This window comes from Aquarana catesbeiana, linkage group LG01 (genome assembly GCF_042186555.1).
Source record: "Aquarana catesbeiana isolate 2022-GZ linkage group LG01, ASM4218655v1, whole genome shotgun sequence".
NCBI lineage: Eukaryota > Metazoa > Chordata > Amphibia > Anura > Ranidae > Aquarana > Aquarana catesbeiana.
The window spans coordinates 134,070,327-134,087,933 of NC_133324.1; the positions used below are offsets into that span (position 1 = coordinate 134,070,327).

Genomic DNA, 17,607 nt, shown 5'->3' on the forward strand with positions numbered 1-17,607 from the left:
GATGGACTTCGGCAGTGGCCCAACCCGATCCATAGCAACCCTCTCAAAAAGGACCTCAATTACAGGGCAAGCATGCCAGTGGACTTCAAAAAACTTATTTGCATTCATTTGACACTCAGGGCAAGATTTTTAGTACTTCCCAACTGCTTGAAAAATACTGGGCCAGAAAAAAAAAGTGCTGGGTATCCAGTGTGCCCCTGTGCCTTTAAAGTGGTTGTAAACCCCCTGGGACCACTTTTACCTACAGGTAAGCCTAGATTAAGGCTTATCTGTAGGTGCAACAAATATCTCCTAAACCTACATGGTTTAGGAGATATTTGCAAAAGACTGGCACCGATGTGTACAGCGCATGCACCGTAGACAGCGGCGCACAGGCGTACTGAGCATGCCGCTGCTAATGGCGATCATGCCATTAGTGGCGGCTCCCTCGCGCATGCGCGGGAGTGATGTCATCGCGGCTCTGGCCAGTCACAGCGCCGGAGCCGCGATACCCGGAAGTAACTCGGGGATAGATGGCGGCGATGAAGGAGAAGAACAAGGGTCGCTTCGGGGGCTTCCATCTCAGGTAAGTTATTCATAATGAGCTAGTATGCTATGCATACTAGCTCATTATGCCTTTGCCTTACAGGGTGTGTTGTTTTTTTCCTGCCTTTACTTCCTCTTTAAAGCGGTAGTAAACCCGCTGACTTTTTTTTTTTCCCCTACACCTGTAAGGGAAAAGGCATAATGAGCTAGTATGCACTGCATACTAGCTCATTATGAGATACTTACCTTAGAACGAGGCGCCAGCATCTCACCCGGTCCACGCCGAGGGGGCTGACATTTCCCCTCGGCGTTTCTTCCGGGTATTGCGGCTCCAGCGCTGTGAGTGGCCGAAGCCGCGATGTCGCCACTCCCGCGCGCGCTTGGGAGACTTCTTTCCGGCAAGGTCCGGCATCTGCCAGGCTTTCAGACGAGAATTCCCTGTGCGCATGCACCGCTGCAGTCAGTGGCTCATTGCGAGGGGGAATATCTCCTAAACCGTACAGGTTTAGGAAATATTTTTTTTACCTCCAGGCTCACCTGCCTTCTATCTATCCATTAAAATGCATGTGCTTCCACTGTGGAGGCTCTCATAAGTTTACAAGAGTTAGGATGCAGAAATATTGGGGTGCCTTGGAGCAACTCTGCAGCCTACGCATATTTGCAAATGTGTGCTAACAAACCCCTGTTTTTAATGCATACTGTTAGGCAGGTTATTTGGGTTCGTAAGCAGACTGGTTGGTGAGTTGAGCTGGGAATTTTCTTTGGTTTTGTTTTCCATGTGCTCCTTGCTCTGAAGGCCAATTATAGGTGGGGACATTTGTTTGTTACTGATGTAATATTGGTGAGGGGACACACTGGATACTTTTGCTGCCATTTTGCTATATGCTGGGTGTCCAGTGTGCCCCTGTGCCTTTAAGGAGGGATGAGCCATCTCCAGGCTCACCTGCCCTTTATCTATTTATTAGAATGCATGTGCTTCCACTGTGGATGCTCTCATAAATTCACAAGAGTTAGGATGCAGAAATATTGGGGTGCCTTGGAAATGTGTGCTAACTAAACCCCTGTTTTTAACACAAACTATTAGACAGGTTAATTCGGTTGGTAAGCAGACAGGTTGGTGAGCTGAGCTGGGAATTTTCTTTGGTTTTGTTTTGCATGCGTTGCCCTTCCATGTGCCCCTTGCTCTGAAGGCCAGTTATAGGTGGGAGCAGGGGCCATTTGTTTGTTACAGAAAAAACTCTGTTGAATCCACTCTTTTGTTTCTTCGGACCCAAAGTGACTGTTATTATTGGCACTGGGGCAGTTATCTCAAACTCCCCAACCATGAATGCTATTCAGAAGCTGTTATATACCTCTTACATGCAGGTATCAACATCCCCCTTAGATTAAGGCAAAATAGTACCTGATTTTCCCGCACAGTTCCCAACAAATTCATAGCCCAGTTTTACATTGTGCATCAAGTAGTTAGTTACACCCATAACATGTGCTACAGTTCCACTAGGTCTCCTTTGAGAGCACCACAGTAGGTAATCAATGGCATTGCCATGTATACATTGTACCCCCATTTAATTTGTGCAAAGCTCGTCAGGATGCACCAAACTGGCAACACCAATGTGATAAGGCTTCCATACTCTAACAATGCCTCCACTGGATGTTCTTCTAGTGTAATAGGAAACATCTGCCCTCCATTCTCAGTTCAGTTTGGTGTGTTGCAAGAACAAGCTTAGGCTCATGTAATATGAGGCATTTGGCAGCCACATGTCCCAGTCCTTGGGACCACTAGCACCTAAGTCTCTTTCTCAAGGGCTAGTAGGTCATTTGAATCTATCATCCATGGGTGTCTCACCCTCCTCTTTTTACAGCCTTTTTACCCCTTTGATAAAAGGAACAGTCTTTCCTGAGGTTGATGTTTCCCTGTTTTTAGTGGTTACCAGCATGGAAGGAAGATCCTAGAGATAGTACTCAGTAGCTGTATATTACTTCACAAGAGAAACCAGTTCATCTACACTCTGGGGGCCTGTATGACTAATGAACTGCTGTATTCTAACAGGCAAGACTCCTATGTAATGGTCACAGATCACTGTTTGCACGGTGAAACAAATCATATGGGACCTTGCAGGCTTCACAGGGTCATATCCCCTTGTGAACACACATTTCTCCCTGGAGGCCATGGTAACCATAAACCTAGCTAGAATTTCTTCTTTCAGGTTAGGATACTCTTTGACAGGGCTTTTTTCCTGCCGAAATGTGTCGGAACCCAATCCGGCACCTCTGGCAGCCCTGTCCTCCCCTACTTGTCACGTAACACAGAAACTGGTAGAGGACTCACTTCCTCCACCAGCTTCTGTGTGATAGTGTCAGCAGGCACCCAGGGCACATGATGTTGAATGTTTGCAGGTGGTTACCCCAGGTCCGAAGCTGCAACCGCCTACATTTTTTGTAGATATGGGGCTTCTTTCCCCGCCTGCACCCTGTCACAACTGTGTAGCACGGAGCCAAGTGAAGTGCTGTGAAACTCCTCCTTAGCTCTGTGCTACATTCCTAATAGGCAGAGCTAAAGGAAACATCACTGCCTTGAAAAAAAAGCTTGAGCACAACTAGCAGAGCGGTGCCGGCTGCATTCTGTGAGAGGTGAAAGAGAGCTGAGGGGGGAAAAAGAGAATTTGTGAGAGGTGAGTGAGCTTTTTGTGTTGGGGGGGATTTGTGAAAAGGCGAGAGAGCTGGTGGGAGGGAAGGATTTGTGGGAGGTGATCGAGCTGGTGGGGGAGATTTGTGAGAGGTGAGAGAGCTGGGGAGGGGAGGATTTGTGAAAAAGGTGAGAGAGTGGGGGGGATTTGTGAGCGGTGAAAGAGCTTGGGGGGGGGGGGATTGGTTAGAGATGAGAGAGCTGTGGGGGGTGGAATTTGTGAAAAGGTGAGAGAGCTGTGGGGGGGGGGGACTTGTGAGAGGTGAGAGAGTTGTTTGGGGGGGGGGAGATTTGTGAAAGAGCTGTAGGGGTGGGGTGGAGGATTTGTGAGAAGGTGAGAGAGTGGGGGGGGATTTGTGAGCGGTGAAAGAGCTTGGGGGGGGATTGGTTAGAGATGAGAGAGCTGTGGGGGGTGGAATTTGTGAAAAGGTGAGAGAGCTGTGGGGGTGGGGGGGACTTGTGAGAGGTGAGAGAGTTGTTTGGGGGGGGGGGATTTGTGAAAGAGCTGTAGGGGTGGGGTGGAGGATTTGTGAGAAGGTGAGAGCTTTGGGAGGGATTTGTGAGAGAGCTGGGGAGGGGGATTTGGGCAAAGGGGAAAGCTGGGAAGGGGGTGTGGAGATTGTGCAGAGGCAAAAGCTGTGAAGATCAGCTGTGGATGGGGGCACAGAGGTGAGTTGTGGACTGGAGGTGTAACCAGTGGATGGAGGGGTACAGGGGAGAGATGTTGATGGGGTACAAAAGTGAGTTGTGGATGGGGGTGCTAAGGTGAAATGTGGAAAAATTACAGAGTTGAACTGTGGATGGGGGCAGAAGAGGTGGGTTGTGGATGGGGAGGTGTGTAGGTGAGCTGTGGATGGGGAGGAAGGGGGGGCACAGAGGAAAACAAAGAGATGTGCACAGGTGAGTAATTGATGGTTACTTGGGGGGGGGGGGGGTACTTGAGGGAAGGGGGATTTTTGCTTGGAGAGGACAAGGTAACTTTGCTGGGGGGGGGGCAGCAAAATATACAGAGTTCAGTAGCCAAGAGTATGTAATATATGGTACGGCATGCAAGGTGCAACAGTGAGGATTTAGTAAAATACCTTGTACATTACCTAGTCATAACTGCTATACCCTGTATGCTGTGTTATCTGTTACATAACCCTTACAGTCATATGTCACATTAATTGTCACTGGACTATACAGTACTCCTGAATTCTGCACTCTGTACAATGGGTTCTACGTTACGTACTCCTGAGCCCTGCACTCTGTATGCTGGACTGCACATTACACTGCTCTCTGTGTGCTGGGCTCTATGTTACATATTCCTGACCACTGCACTCTGTACGCAGGGCTATATGTTGCATAATCCAACCACTCTGTATGTGGGGATTACAGCAGTCAGGAGCATGCAAAAGATATATCACAGCATTCAGAGTTCGGCAGTCAGGAGTATGTAAGGTGCAGCACAACTGACAGAGGGCAGTGGTCAGAAGTATGTAAAATACAGCCTAGTATAAAGAGAGAAGGAGACCAGGGGTCACGATTATATAATGTACAGCATAGTGGTTAGGAGTGTGTAACATGCGCCTCAGATTATGTATGTGCAACACTGCACAATACATACTCCTGAGTCCTGTACTCTGTGTGCTTCACTTTTCTGAACCTTGCACCTTCTGCGATACACAGTTCTGAGCCTCGATCACACCCACAATTTGGCGACCATGTAATTTTCATCTCTGAAGAAGGTGTGGCTTGGGGTGGGGCTGTGGGTGTGGTTAGGGCAGGGAGTTGGCCGGGGAGGGTGAGTTCCAGCACCTATTCCTGGAGAAAAAATCCCTGGTCCTTGACATCATGAGCTTGCAAGTGAAAGTAGTCCTTTTGGGGCTTCTGAGTTAATAAGGGTACTACCACATTAGCCCAGTGCTTCTTGTCTCATAAATGCAAAGGTTGGCTTCAACATCATCCTCCAGTGACACTTTCCATAATCTGCTTTGCACCAGTTGTTGAGGTGTAGAAGTTGGCTCCTTCGTCACCATCATCCTCTCTAATAGAGCCTGTATCTACCACTGTAGAGACAGGTTCAGTTGCTGCTATCCTTTCAAGGAGGCTTGCTGGGCTATTGTATGTTGTTGGATCTGCCGGGAAGTTAAGCGGTTTGACGTCTTGCTTGTTAGCAATTGCCAGTATGAGCTGGTTCACAAGGTCCTCCATATTGTTCAACAATAGGTATCTGCCTCTTTAAACACTGCCTGAGAACTAAGTTGTAAGGGGGACAGCCACAACTAGTACTGGCAGAGGTAAACCATGTATGAGACAGGGTCACCCAGGAACAGTCCAAGCAGGTTTGACCTGCACCTGAACGGTTTACTTGCACAAGGCAACCAAACAAACACAGTTTCAATGCACCATAAGACAAAACATCTACATGTCTGAACCACTAGCTTAACTCAGGTCAGTTCCTTAGTAACAGGATGCCCTCTAATGGGTTCCCAAAAACAAACAGATGGCTCTTGTAACTTTTTAGTGTTCTGTCAACAGTCAGCCAGTTTGCTACACACAGCTGAGAGTAAGAGAGGGTAACCTGAGCATCAGACAGCTTATATATAGAGACTTGTGGACAGATGGGACTAATAATGAGGTTTTGCTACAGTTTAAGATGTGAACATAGGAATGATGGCTCTACCCAAAGCTCTACAAAGCCTCTGGGCTCCAAACTTAGATGAGAACATATTAAGATTCTGTGAAAACAAAAAGTTTATTTCTCAAGTCATCTTCCAGGACGGCACACTTGAGAGATGAGAGGCTCCTCCCCACAGGAAACACAATCAATCAACAGCTGTTTTAAGTCCACACCCTTCCCCCTGATCCTCAGTTTTTGATTGTGTTTCTCCCTACACGGCGAAACTGTTTGTTTTTTTCCAAATGACCAAAGCCTGGGGCTGGTGGTCTCCCCCTGGGAGCTGGACCAAATGCCTGGGAAGCCTCTGGGTCTGGCGGGATATATTTATCCTTCCCGGGGGGTTCCCCTATCCTTTCCTCAGGGGGGGCAGCAGAAACTGGGAAAGCCCCCCTGAGAGCTGAAGGCCCCTGGGTACAGTGGTGTCCCCAGAACTTCAGGGGCCTTTATCCTGTCTCCCCCCCCCCTTACCTGTCCGGAAGTCCTTTCAGACGGGGGTGCTGGCCGTCGGTTCTTTCCAGGGGGATCGTATCCCCTGACTCCTGGGTCCCTGGTAGCTCGCGTGGGCTGCTGGGGAGGGCACCGCCTGAACGACCCACGTTCTTACCCAGAAGGGAAGGCTGAGAGTCAGCAGGAGCAGGCGCCCACATCCTCCTTTCGAGGAGGCACCAGTTTACTATGGTGAATGTCTGCCTAAACCACCTCATGGGAATGAGGAACGTACGGCATTGCCCTCCCCCCCCCCCCCATGTGTATATACTGACTGGACAGAGCAGGACACAGCCTAACCTTGCAGCTCCCTAAAGGGACAGCAGTTGTGGGGGGGGGGGGGCACTTTGGTGGCTATCCTCCTTGCGTGTGGACCATAAGGATGGAAAAGCAAGCCCGGTGGCTGTGGAAAAAGGGGAAGACGACAAGGAGGTAAGGTAGGACAACAGCTACTATAGTAAGGTGTCCAACCATTTTAGGATTGGTTCCTTCACTGGTGGTGAAGGATTAGTATCTACAGCCCAGGCTATGCCTATGAAATAATTTGCTCCTGTTTGGTTATTTCATAAAGGGATACACCATGACTCCTTCTTGGCTGCTCACCAGTAGACCTCAGTAGTGAAGGTTTGTCCTTGCTGGGGTGTTTGGCACAACTAAAGTACACATTGAGATTTGTGACCTCTCTGCTGAAGCTTGTTGGGTGTCCTTTATATCCTAAAGGTACTGCTTTGTTTGGCTACAGATCAGAAAATACAACAGGGAAGGTGGTCTGTACTTTCTGGTTTTGTGCCGCACGCCAGAAACGCACATTATTGAGTCTGGTGATGACATTTCTGCTCATAATTGTTATATTGCTGCACTGTCTGTGGGGTTTTTGTGTCCTGTATTACTGCCTTATTGGTTGCTTATCAGAAAGTCAGCAGGAAAGATTGATGGCAGGGGTGGTACATATACTGCCTTTGGTAATCGGTACAGCACCACAAGGTGCCGTCGTCCTGATTCAGACAGTGCTATTAACGGCAATAGCTGCCGATTTTAGGCATGCGATTTGACATGTGAGTCGCATGCCAAATCGCTTCAATATGGATGTGCTATCTCTATTCAGAATTGTTAGATTGTTGCACATTAGAGATATACACGATTGAAGTTTGTCTGTGGGTCCTGTATTACTGCCTTATTGGTTGCTTATCAGTAAGGTAGCAGTGAAGATGGATGGTCCTGATTTTGTTGGAAAATACAAATTGAACCTGTGCCATGGGTAGTACACATACTGCCACTTGTAATCGGTGCAGCACCACAAAGTGACGTGCTGATTCAGACAGCGCTATTAACAGCAATGGCTGCCGATTTTAGGCATGCGACTTTGACATGTTGAGTTGCATGCCAAATCACTTCAATATGGATGTGCTATCTCTATTCAGAACTGTTATATTATTGCACATCAGACATATACAAGATTGAGGTCTGTCTGTGGGTCCTGTATTACTGCCTTATTGGTTGCTTATCAGAAAAGCAGCAGTGATGACGGATGGTCCTGATTTTGTTGGAAAATACAAAATTGAACCTGTGCCAGGGGTAGTACACATACTGCCATTGGTAATCAGTGCAGCACCACAAAGTGGCCAGGGCTGATTCAGACAGTGCTATTAACGGCAATGGCTGCCAATTTTAGGCATGCGATTTGACATGTTGAGTCACATGCCAAATCACTTGAATATGGATGTGCTATCTCTATTCAAGATTGTTGTTGCACATCAGACACATACAAAGTTGAAGGTTTACTGCCTTATTGGCTGCATATCAGAAAGGACACAACAGTGAAGGTTGTTTGTCTTTTTCTGATTTGTTTTTGCTGCTCAGCAGGGAGACACATTGAGGGTAATGACATCTCTGCTCAGTATTGGTATATGCTACACATCAGACATACACAAAGATTGAACATTGTTTGTGTCCTGTATGTCCTATATTTACTGACTTATCGTCCGTATATCAGAAAGGCACAGCAGTAAGTGGTGTTTCTCATTGATCTTCCTTGCTGTTTCTTAGGTATACACAGTAGGGGGTTGTTGGCTGCACTCCTCCAGGGAGCCACAGCATGGGGACCCCTTGTTTGTTCGACCCGAAAACTGCTTTTCCTGCGACCTGTGTAATCTTGAGGTCTGTGGTTCTGTAAGCAGGGACTGCTGGATACGCTGCGACCTGGAGTCGCACAGTCACGAATGATACCCTTTGGAAGCCATAGTATGACTTCTCATGCGTCTTGCAGTCCCAAGTGGCAGGTTGGGTCGCACGGGTGTGGGAACCCTAAGCTTATCTGTCCCTTCTGGTTCAGGTTTTGCAATGCTGCAGGAATACTCATTGTGGAGTTATTGCCTTATTTGGCAGTAGACCAGAAAGATCGCAGCTGTAAAGGCTGTCTGTTGTTTGTTTTTATGTTGCTGCACAGCAGAAGTACTCAACATTGAAGCTTGTTGGTGCTTTCTGTTTCATATTGCCTTACCTTATGGCACTTCAGAAAAACACAATGCTGTAGGTTGCTTGTGTTCTTTCTCTGTTGGTTCTATGTAACTGCACTACAGAACTGCATAACAGGAAGGATTGTCTTATAACTGTACTTGGTGGTTCGTCATAAATACGCAACATAGAAGTTTGGATCTTTCTGTCTTCTCGTTATAGCCTTGTTTTGCTGTACATCAGTAAAACACCACTGTAAAAGGGGGTTCCCGTCCTTTCTGTATTTACCAGTTATGACCTAGCTAGCTGCACTTCAGAAATGCGCAGCATTTAGCCTGGTTTCACACATGTGCGGTGCGAATTGAAGCTCAGGTTTCACTGGGGAGATAACAATCTCCTGTTCAACGGATTCATTGCGTTTTTGCTCAGGATTAGAGAGCAGGGAGAGGGGGAGGGAGGGGGGGGGAGAGAGAGGGAGGTGTAGTGAGGAGAAAGAGAAAATCCTTGTTCAGAACGCAATGCATCTGCGAATCAGATGCGTTCCCATAGGAGATAATAGGCTTGTAGTTCGCACCGCAATGCCCAAAAAACGCACACGTTTTTTGTGCAATGCGCAGTGCGAATGCAACGCACATATGTGAACCAGATGCATTCATATGAATGTATTTTAAAATGTCCTGCGAATTAGATGCGGTGTAAGCCGCATCTAATTCGCATAGGTGTGAACCCGGGCTCAAGGTGTGTTTGTGCCTTAATGCTTACATATTGGCCGCACATCAGAAAACCAGACTGTGAGGTTCAGATTTGGGTCTCTTCCCATATTTGATATTTTGGTTTAGCTAGTCACACAACATTGATGTCTATGCTTGTGTCCTTTCTGTCTAAATCTATTGTGCTATGTCCACAATCTATGATTTTTTTACTTGTGATATTAATAATACATGTATCACCTTTTTGTATTTCAGCCTTCTCTTCCGTGAAAGGGCCAGGAGTTCTGGTGCAGATGTCACATGTCAGAAAGCCTCGACCCCTTACATTCAGGGATGCCAGAGCCATTTCCTAGGGTTGAAGCCCAGTAGAGTTATGGGTCACTGGAGGAAGGCGATAATGAATCGCCCTGTTTAATAAGAACTTAGGAAGTTCGGTTCAGAGGAGTTTTATGGCCTGAAGATGAAGTATAAACATGTATACCCGACCAAATAGGTTACAGCTCGGTGCATGGCCTTCATTTTGCCCTTCTAGCAAAACTAGATGTAGCAATATGAGTGTTCTTCTCCTGCTATAGATGTTAATCTCCTGAGTAGGCTCTCAGGCGTAAGTAAAACTATAGATTGGGCATGCCTTAAACCCAGGGATTAAGTTTTTGTTAATCTATTTCCCTTAAGTAGGTTTCCCTTCAGTCTTTGCTGACGTAAAGCTAAAAATGAACAAAAAGGGGTTGTCTGTCAGGGGCCCCCCTTTTTTGGCAGTTTTATTTCCCTGGACAGGGTTGTGTTAAGACAGGCCCCCTTATGGATCAATGTAGTGTCCTTGTCTTACAACACAGGTCTCCGATTAATCTTTTTAGTGGTTCTAAACAGCACCTATAGGCAGAATAGGCCATTGTTGGTAGATGTGTGACAGACAACATTGATAACCTACAAGTTTAACATGTTTTCTGATTCCATCTTTAAGAGCCCACTCCACCTAGATCCTGCATCCGAAACAGAGAAGGCAGGGACACCGGTGGAGTAGACCGGCAGATCAGCCGCATGATCCAGCTAAGATACCTTCATCAAGCATATGGAGTAAAGGTAAAGCTTACTGCAGAACCGAGGTTCGCCAAGAGTCTTGCAGTGGTCCCACCCTAAGGTAGGCCTGAGGTACTTGATTATGCTCTCAGGTGTGCCGTCCTGGAAGATGACTTGAGAAAAGTACTAGTTACTTACCGGTAACTGTCTTTCTGGGAAATCTTCCAGGACGGCAGGCCTACTTCCCACCCGTTGGAGGAGGGAAAATTTTAGAACACTAGAAGGTGAGTGCCTATGAGGAATGATTTCCCTTGTGAACCAGGTTCAGGAGTTACTTCTCTACAAACTGAGGATCAGGGGGAAGGGTGTGGACTTAAAACAGCTGTTGATTGATTGTGTTTCCTGTGGGGAGGAGCCTCTCATCTCTCAGGTGTGCCGTCCTGGAAGATTTCCCAGAAAGACAGTTACCGGTAAGTAACTAGTACTTTTTCTCCACACTCTCCATATAAGCCATAAACCCTAAAGCCTCTCACCCTATGTATGTGAGAAACCTAGGTGACACATACATACCATCCACATTCCTACTGGCAAGTGCTTTAATATACATATATAAAACTACTTGATGCAATTTTACAACATACTTGGAGATGTACTTGTTTAGTTCTGTGACTTCTTTTATTGACTAAATACATACAGTATAACAGAAAAAATGCCAACTTACCCAAATCCAGAAAGTAATCGACAGACTAGAAATAATCCATATCCTTGAACAAAGGAGGACAGGAAAGCAAAGAATCCATTGACAGACATGCATATTAGTAGAGACTGTTTCCTCCCAACTTTGTCCGCTAGGCCTCCCCAAAAGAATGCTCCAATCATCATGCCCAGATAGACTATACTGCCTAGGGGAAAAAAGACATATTCATTATTACAAAGTACATGTGAAAATGAAAATAGCAGACTTAATATTTCTACATACAGTTATCATCATCTGTTCCCTCTTTGTAGCAACATCAGAGGCGGCTCTAGGCTTTGTTAGGCCTTAGGCAAAACTTAGGCATGAGGCCCCAATCACGCCCATAATGGGAAAAATAATAAAAGCGATAAAAAATAACTGTGTGTCCCTTCCCCACAGCGCTGCTGGATTCTCTCCCACTGACTGCTATAGGGGATCTTTAGGATGGAGGCCGGGAAAAGGGGCTGGTAAATGTAATTTACAAACCCCTTCCTTTTCTAAATGAACACAGTGAGTGATCGGTACTGATCACTCACTGTGTTCATTCATAACCTAAGCATAGTAAATTGTGTTTACTATGCTTTTGTTTATGAATTGACAGGAGCCTCTGTCTCCTGCTCATTATACTGCAGTACAGCTGAGGCTACAGAGAAGGACTGGGTTCTCAGTCCCTTTCTCTGTTTCAAAACTGAGATATCAGGGCTCTCTTTAGACCCCTGATATCACACCAAAGAAACCGAAAAACTCCCCAAAAAACATAAAACATTTTAAAAATTATAATAAAAAACTGTAAAAAAATTTGATCTAAAATTTCTAATCAAACTAAAAAGCCATGCCCAATATGAAGCATAATTTAGCCAGACTCACTGTTTTCTGTGGTGCGATGTGTATGCCACAGGTCACCATCTCCTTAATAGGGGCCCCAATGCATTACTTTGTCCATGATGCTATTATGTTAGCATTCTACAATGAGAGGAGTGCGGAGTGTATAAGGAGAGAGAGACCCTATAGAAATGAGGCTCCTGTGCACAGTACTGGGAAAGGACTCAGGTAAGTATCAAGGGGTAGCACACACAATGTTTTTTTATTTTCATGCATAAAATGCATGAAAGTAAAAAAACCTACAGCTTTTAGGCTGCCCATACATTATACAATTTTTTTATACAACTTTCCTTTAGATTTACCATATATATATATATATATATATATATATATATATATATATATATATATATATATATATATATATATATATAATAGGAGGTCAAATCTTGTATGCAGTCAGGCAGGCCCTTGCACTACATAGTTAAGGATAAATCTAACGAAAATTGAATAAGAAAATTGTATAGTGTTTGACCAGCTTTATAACCATTTTAACTGTTTGGGGGGGGGGTGGTGGAGGTTATTTAATTTACAATGCTATTTGTAATAGGCAGCATGGAGGGGAGTATCTGCTGTGAGGCAAACAAGGCATTTGCCTAGAGTGGTGCCACCCCCCAGGGGACCACACTAAAGCCGAATGACGGCTACAGTGTGGTCATTCAGGTGCGGCGCACACCCAGTTCACTCTGATCACTGTGTCCTTCAGAACAGCCGATCAAAAAATAGGGTTAAAAGCCAATCACAGCAGCTCTTTGCTACGTGATCAGCTGAGTTCAATCATTGCTGATCACGATGTAAACTTGCCGGTTATCGACATTCCTTTCCTCCTGCTGTCACAGCGTGAAAAGAGGAGAGAGCCAGTAAATGGCCAGTGTAAAAGGGGACATCTACACTGATAACCAGGACACCGATCGTCCGTGTCCTGATGATCAGTGCAGCAAAAGCTGTTTCTTTTTTTTATTATTCACTTTAAATATTCTAATAATAGGTGTGTGCATAGGGTGTGCCTGGACACACCCTAATCATCCTGGGTGGCACAGATTTGCCATGTTAGACCCCTGATATTTAACCAAACCCCTCCTAAAAAAATTGTTACAATTAAGAAAAAAAATTAACTGTCAAATATAAAATAATAAAAATAAAAACTACTGACACCGTCAACTGCCCTACTGACACCAATCTCTGCCCCAATGACACCGTCCACTGCTCTACTCACACCATCAGTACATATACACACGCACACACACACATATGTGTTTGAGCTTTCGGGTGCACACCCTAATGCAATAGGCTGTGCACACCTACAATCTAATAATTTTATTTCCTGGTGTTTTGCTTTAAGGTACATTTTATGTGATAATTAAAACAGCTGTTCTTCAAACGCAGGAAGAAAAAAATATAAAAAGAAAAACAAATGAAAGAATTGTCTTTTCCGCAAGCAGAATAGTTTTTCACACCAATAATATCAGTGATCTGGAAGGTGTTGTTGAAAAGTAAAGTCAATTGTGTGCAATTGCTGGTTCATGGTTTGTTCATACAAGTTGTGCTTATCAGAGCAAGCAGCTGCTCCCAGGAAGGTCCCCTTATGACAGTACAATCTATTATTTGTGAGGACATCGTTTGCCATTTTTATGTTGCTAAATGCATAGCCAGCAGATCATGTAAGAAAACATTTACCTTTGTTAATACAGGATCCGCTATTTGCTATCAGACCTCTTTGATAAGCATAAAAATGGTATAAAAATACAGGCGGTGGTGCAGTTATTTTTTTATTATCAGTTGTCAAACAGAAACACATAATGTTTGCATAGGTAATAAACAAGTGACACGAATATGAGTGGAAAACTGGTATGTCTTTCATGATAATCATTTACATTTGAGTGGAAGTGATACTGTACCTGTATATAAGGAATAAAGCATCCCCTTAAAGTATAGATACAATGCAGGAGCTACGTAAGGGCTTGATGAGTAGCTATGCAGAGTCTAATTTTGTATAAGTTTGAGATCCATAGATAAGCAAGGAGTAAGCAAGGATCAGGTCGGGTAGATTTTACTCTAGGGGGGATAATGAGTTCATGTAAATGTTAGAAGTACTTGTTACAGCACACCCAGATTGTCAAAACAATTAATTAGTGTATCAAAAGCCTCAATTTTCTTTTTCTATTTTTCATTGCAAAAAATAAATGAAAGTGTAATTTAGTTTTATTTAGTTATCTTTTATTTGCTTTTTTTTTTTTTTTTAATATCCCATTTTTTTAAATAGACATTTGTTTCTAAATAGGAAATACTTTCTTAATTATTATGGTCACTAAAATCTGTATCTTTTTCAAACACTGAAATTACTTTCTAGTTGGTTAAATACAGTATATATAATATTGTAGATTAATATTTTATTTTTACCAATTTGCATTTAATAGGAGGCATGCTGGAGGCCAGGGCTTTTTTTTTCAGAGAATAGGTGCAGGAACTCCTCCCTTCTGAGTCACCCTTCTTCTTTGCCACCTACCCACCTCTGAGCACCGTCCCTTGGTTTCACCCCCTACCCAGCTCCCAGCACCGCCCCTTTTAGAGAATACAGGTCCAAGTATCATTTTCTGCTACTTAGGCTAGCTATAAATGTTCAATTTTCTTGCACAAAACCATATAATATGAGGCTAAACCTAAGCAATTTTTTGTTGTATCTAATTAGGCAGGCCCTTGCACTACATCGTTTAAGGTAAATCTAAAGGAAAAGTGTACAAGAGAATTGAACATGTATGGCCAGCCTAAGTAATTTTTATGGAATTTGTTAATGATAACAAGAAAGACGGTAAAATAGATCCCCCGCAGTGAGCAAAAATAGACTCCATGCCAGCAACAATAGACCCCTCCAGCAAAAATTGATCCCCTAGATAAAAATAGACCCCTCCAGCAACAATGGACCCCCTCCCACAACAATAGACCCCCAGCAGCAATAACAGATCTCCCGACAGCCAGAAACAATAGACCTTCCAGCAGCTAGCAACAATAGACCTCTCCCTCAACAGTAGATCCCTCCCAGCAACAGTTGACCCCCCACCAACCATAAACTTACCCAGCAACTGTAGACCCCCATGCAAAAAAAGACACCCTGTAGCAACAATAGGTCCCCCAGCAGCCAGCAACAATAGACCTCTGTTTAAAGTGCTAGTGCTTAAAAATATGACAAATATTAAAAAATGTGCAATGTGCCAATGTTACTTAGTGACCATCAAATATCACATATCAACATGCATATATACTACTTGCTGCAAAAAATGTCCTCAGCATGTGCAAAAACACTACAGCCCACTAGATGTCCTCAGTGGGTAATTACTTCTGTGCAATGACATAGGTGCTACCAAAAGCTATTTAAAAAAATGATTAATACTAAACAATGTGCCAATATTACTAACAAAACATCACATATCAACATGCATATGTATTGCATAGTGCAAAAAAATATATGTCCTTGACAACCTTGCTTCCTGATGACGCAAATTACATTGCGAAACGCCATTCACACTGGACTTCAAGCATCTTGCAGTGTGTGCCTCTCCATTCTTCCTCCATACTCTGGGTCCTTGGTTTCTAAATGAGATGCAAAATTTGCTCTCATCAGAAAGGAGGACTTTGAACCACTGAGCAACAGACTAGGTCTGTTTTTTTTTTAGCCCAGGTAAGACGCTTCTGACGTTGTTTGTTATTCAGGAGTGGCTTGACAAGAGGAATACAACACTTGAAGCCCATGTCCAGAATCCGTCTGTGTGTGGTGGCTCTTGATACACTGACTCCAGCCTCAGTCCACTCCTTGTGAAAGTCCCCAACACTTTGGATTGGCCTTTTCCTGACAATCCTCTCCAGGCTGCGGTCATCCCTGCTGCTTGTGCACCTTTTTCTTCCACACTTTTCCCTTCCACATAACTTTCTATTAATGTGCTTTGATACAGTACTTTGGGAACATCCAACTTCTTTTGAAATTACCTTTTGAGGCTTTCCCTCCTTATGGAGGGTGTCAATGATGGTTTCCTGCACAACTGTCAGGTCAGCAGTCTTTCCCATGATTGTGATTCCTACTGAACCAGACTGAGAGACCATTTAAAGGCTCTGGAACCCTTTGCAGGTGTTATGGCTTAATTAGCTGATTCGAGTGGGACACTTTGAGCCTAGAATATTTCACCTTTTCACAATATTCTAATTTTCTGAGATTGTGGATTTGGGGTTTTCATGAGCTGTAAACCATAATTATCACAATTATGACAAATCATGGCTTGAACTATCTTGCTTTGCATGTAATGAGTCTATCTCATATATTAGTTTCACCTTTTAAAGTGCATTAGTGAAATAAATGAACTTTTGCACAATATTCAAATTTTTCGAGTATCACCTGTATAAAAATCTGGGAGCCCCCTGATAGTAATCTAGATTTCTATATTCCATGGTGGCTCCCATATTTACATCTATCATTATTTTATGCACAAGTTGATTATTTGTGTCAGGTTTTTAATTCTAATAATAATTTACAGAACAAATAAGCCTTTCTGCAGTAAGAATTTGCCGAAGCACTTAATTCAATGGTGTATTATGTAGAAAGAAAGACATGACAAGGTGTAGGCTGCACCGTGACAATAACTATAGCAAAGGGAAAAGAGCTTCTTGGCAAGTACGGTAATTACACAGCCCACAACCGCTGTCAAATTCCTTTTCAGAAGTTCTTTCAAAATAAGAAAGTTTTGGGGAATTTTTGCAGAATACAAACTTCCTGCTGTTTTAACTAAAGCAGCAGTCATTTGTGAAGTTTCCTTTAAGTCTTACACCCTCTACGCTAACTCCAGAAATTTTCCCCGAAAATAAGACTGGGTCTTATAATAATTTTGGCTACAAAAAACACAATAGGGCTTATTTTCAGGGGATGTCTTATATATTCATGGTATGTACAATAAACTATTTATTCAAATACAGTCATGTCATCGTCTGGGAAAAAAAAATATACTGATCCTTTAAAGCATGATGGACAGCACAGTGTTTGTGCTGTGTCATTTGCCCATCTTTATGTTCCCAAAAACCTGTAATAAAACAATAAGTCAGCATTATGACATTCTGTAATCCCAAAAATAAACTTTGGTTAAAGTCCTTGTACAATTATGTCATTTGTTTTGTAAAAAGATTATATAATGTGCAGTGTGTCTCCTTTTGTAACTTTATTGTGGAAAAAGCTTATTTACAGCGCTTCTGGGCGCTCACGTGACCCACCAGAGCTCTTTTTTCCCGCTCCAAATATTGCAGAGGGAGAGGTCAAGATCCCCGCTGACTAGGGATGAGCCGAACACCCCCCGGTACGCGGCAGAACATGCGAACAGGCAAAAAATTTGTGCGAACACCGTTAAAGTCTATGGGACTCGAACGTGAAAAATCTAAAGTGCTAATTTTAAAGGCTAATATGCAAGTT

General features: G+C 43.9%; 1 protein-coding gene across 1 annotated transcript in view; it reads right to left on the bottom strand.

Annotated features, from left to right (window-relative positions):
- Positions 1-17,607, bottom strand: part of SV2C (synaptic vesicle glycoprotein 2C) — a 278,922-nt gene that overhangs the window by 133,814 nt on the left and 127,501 nt on the right. The window contains exon 3 of the mRNA XM_073624025.1: positions 11,265-11,445. Within this exon, the coding sequence (XP_073480126.1) occupies positions 11,265-11,445 (181 nt within the window). The remainder of the gene's footprint in view (positions 1-11,264; positions 11,446-17,607) is intronic.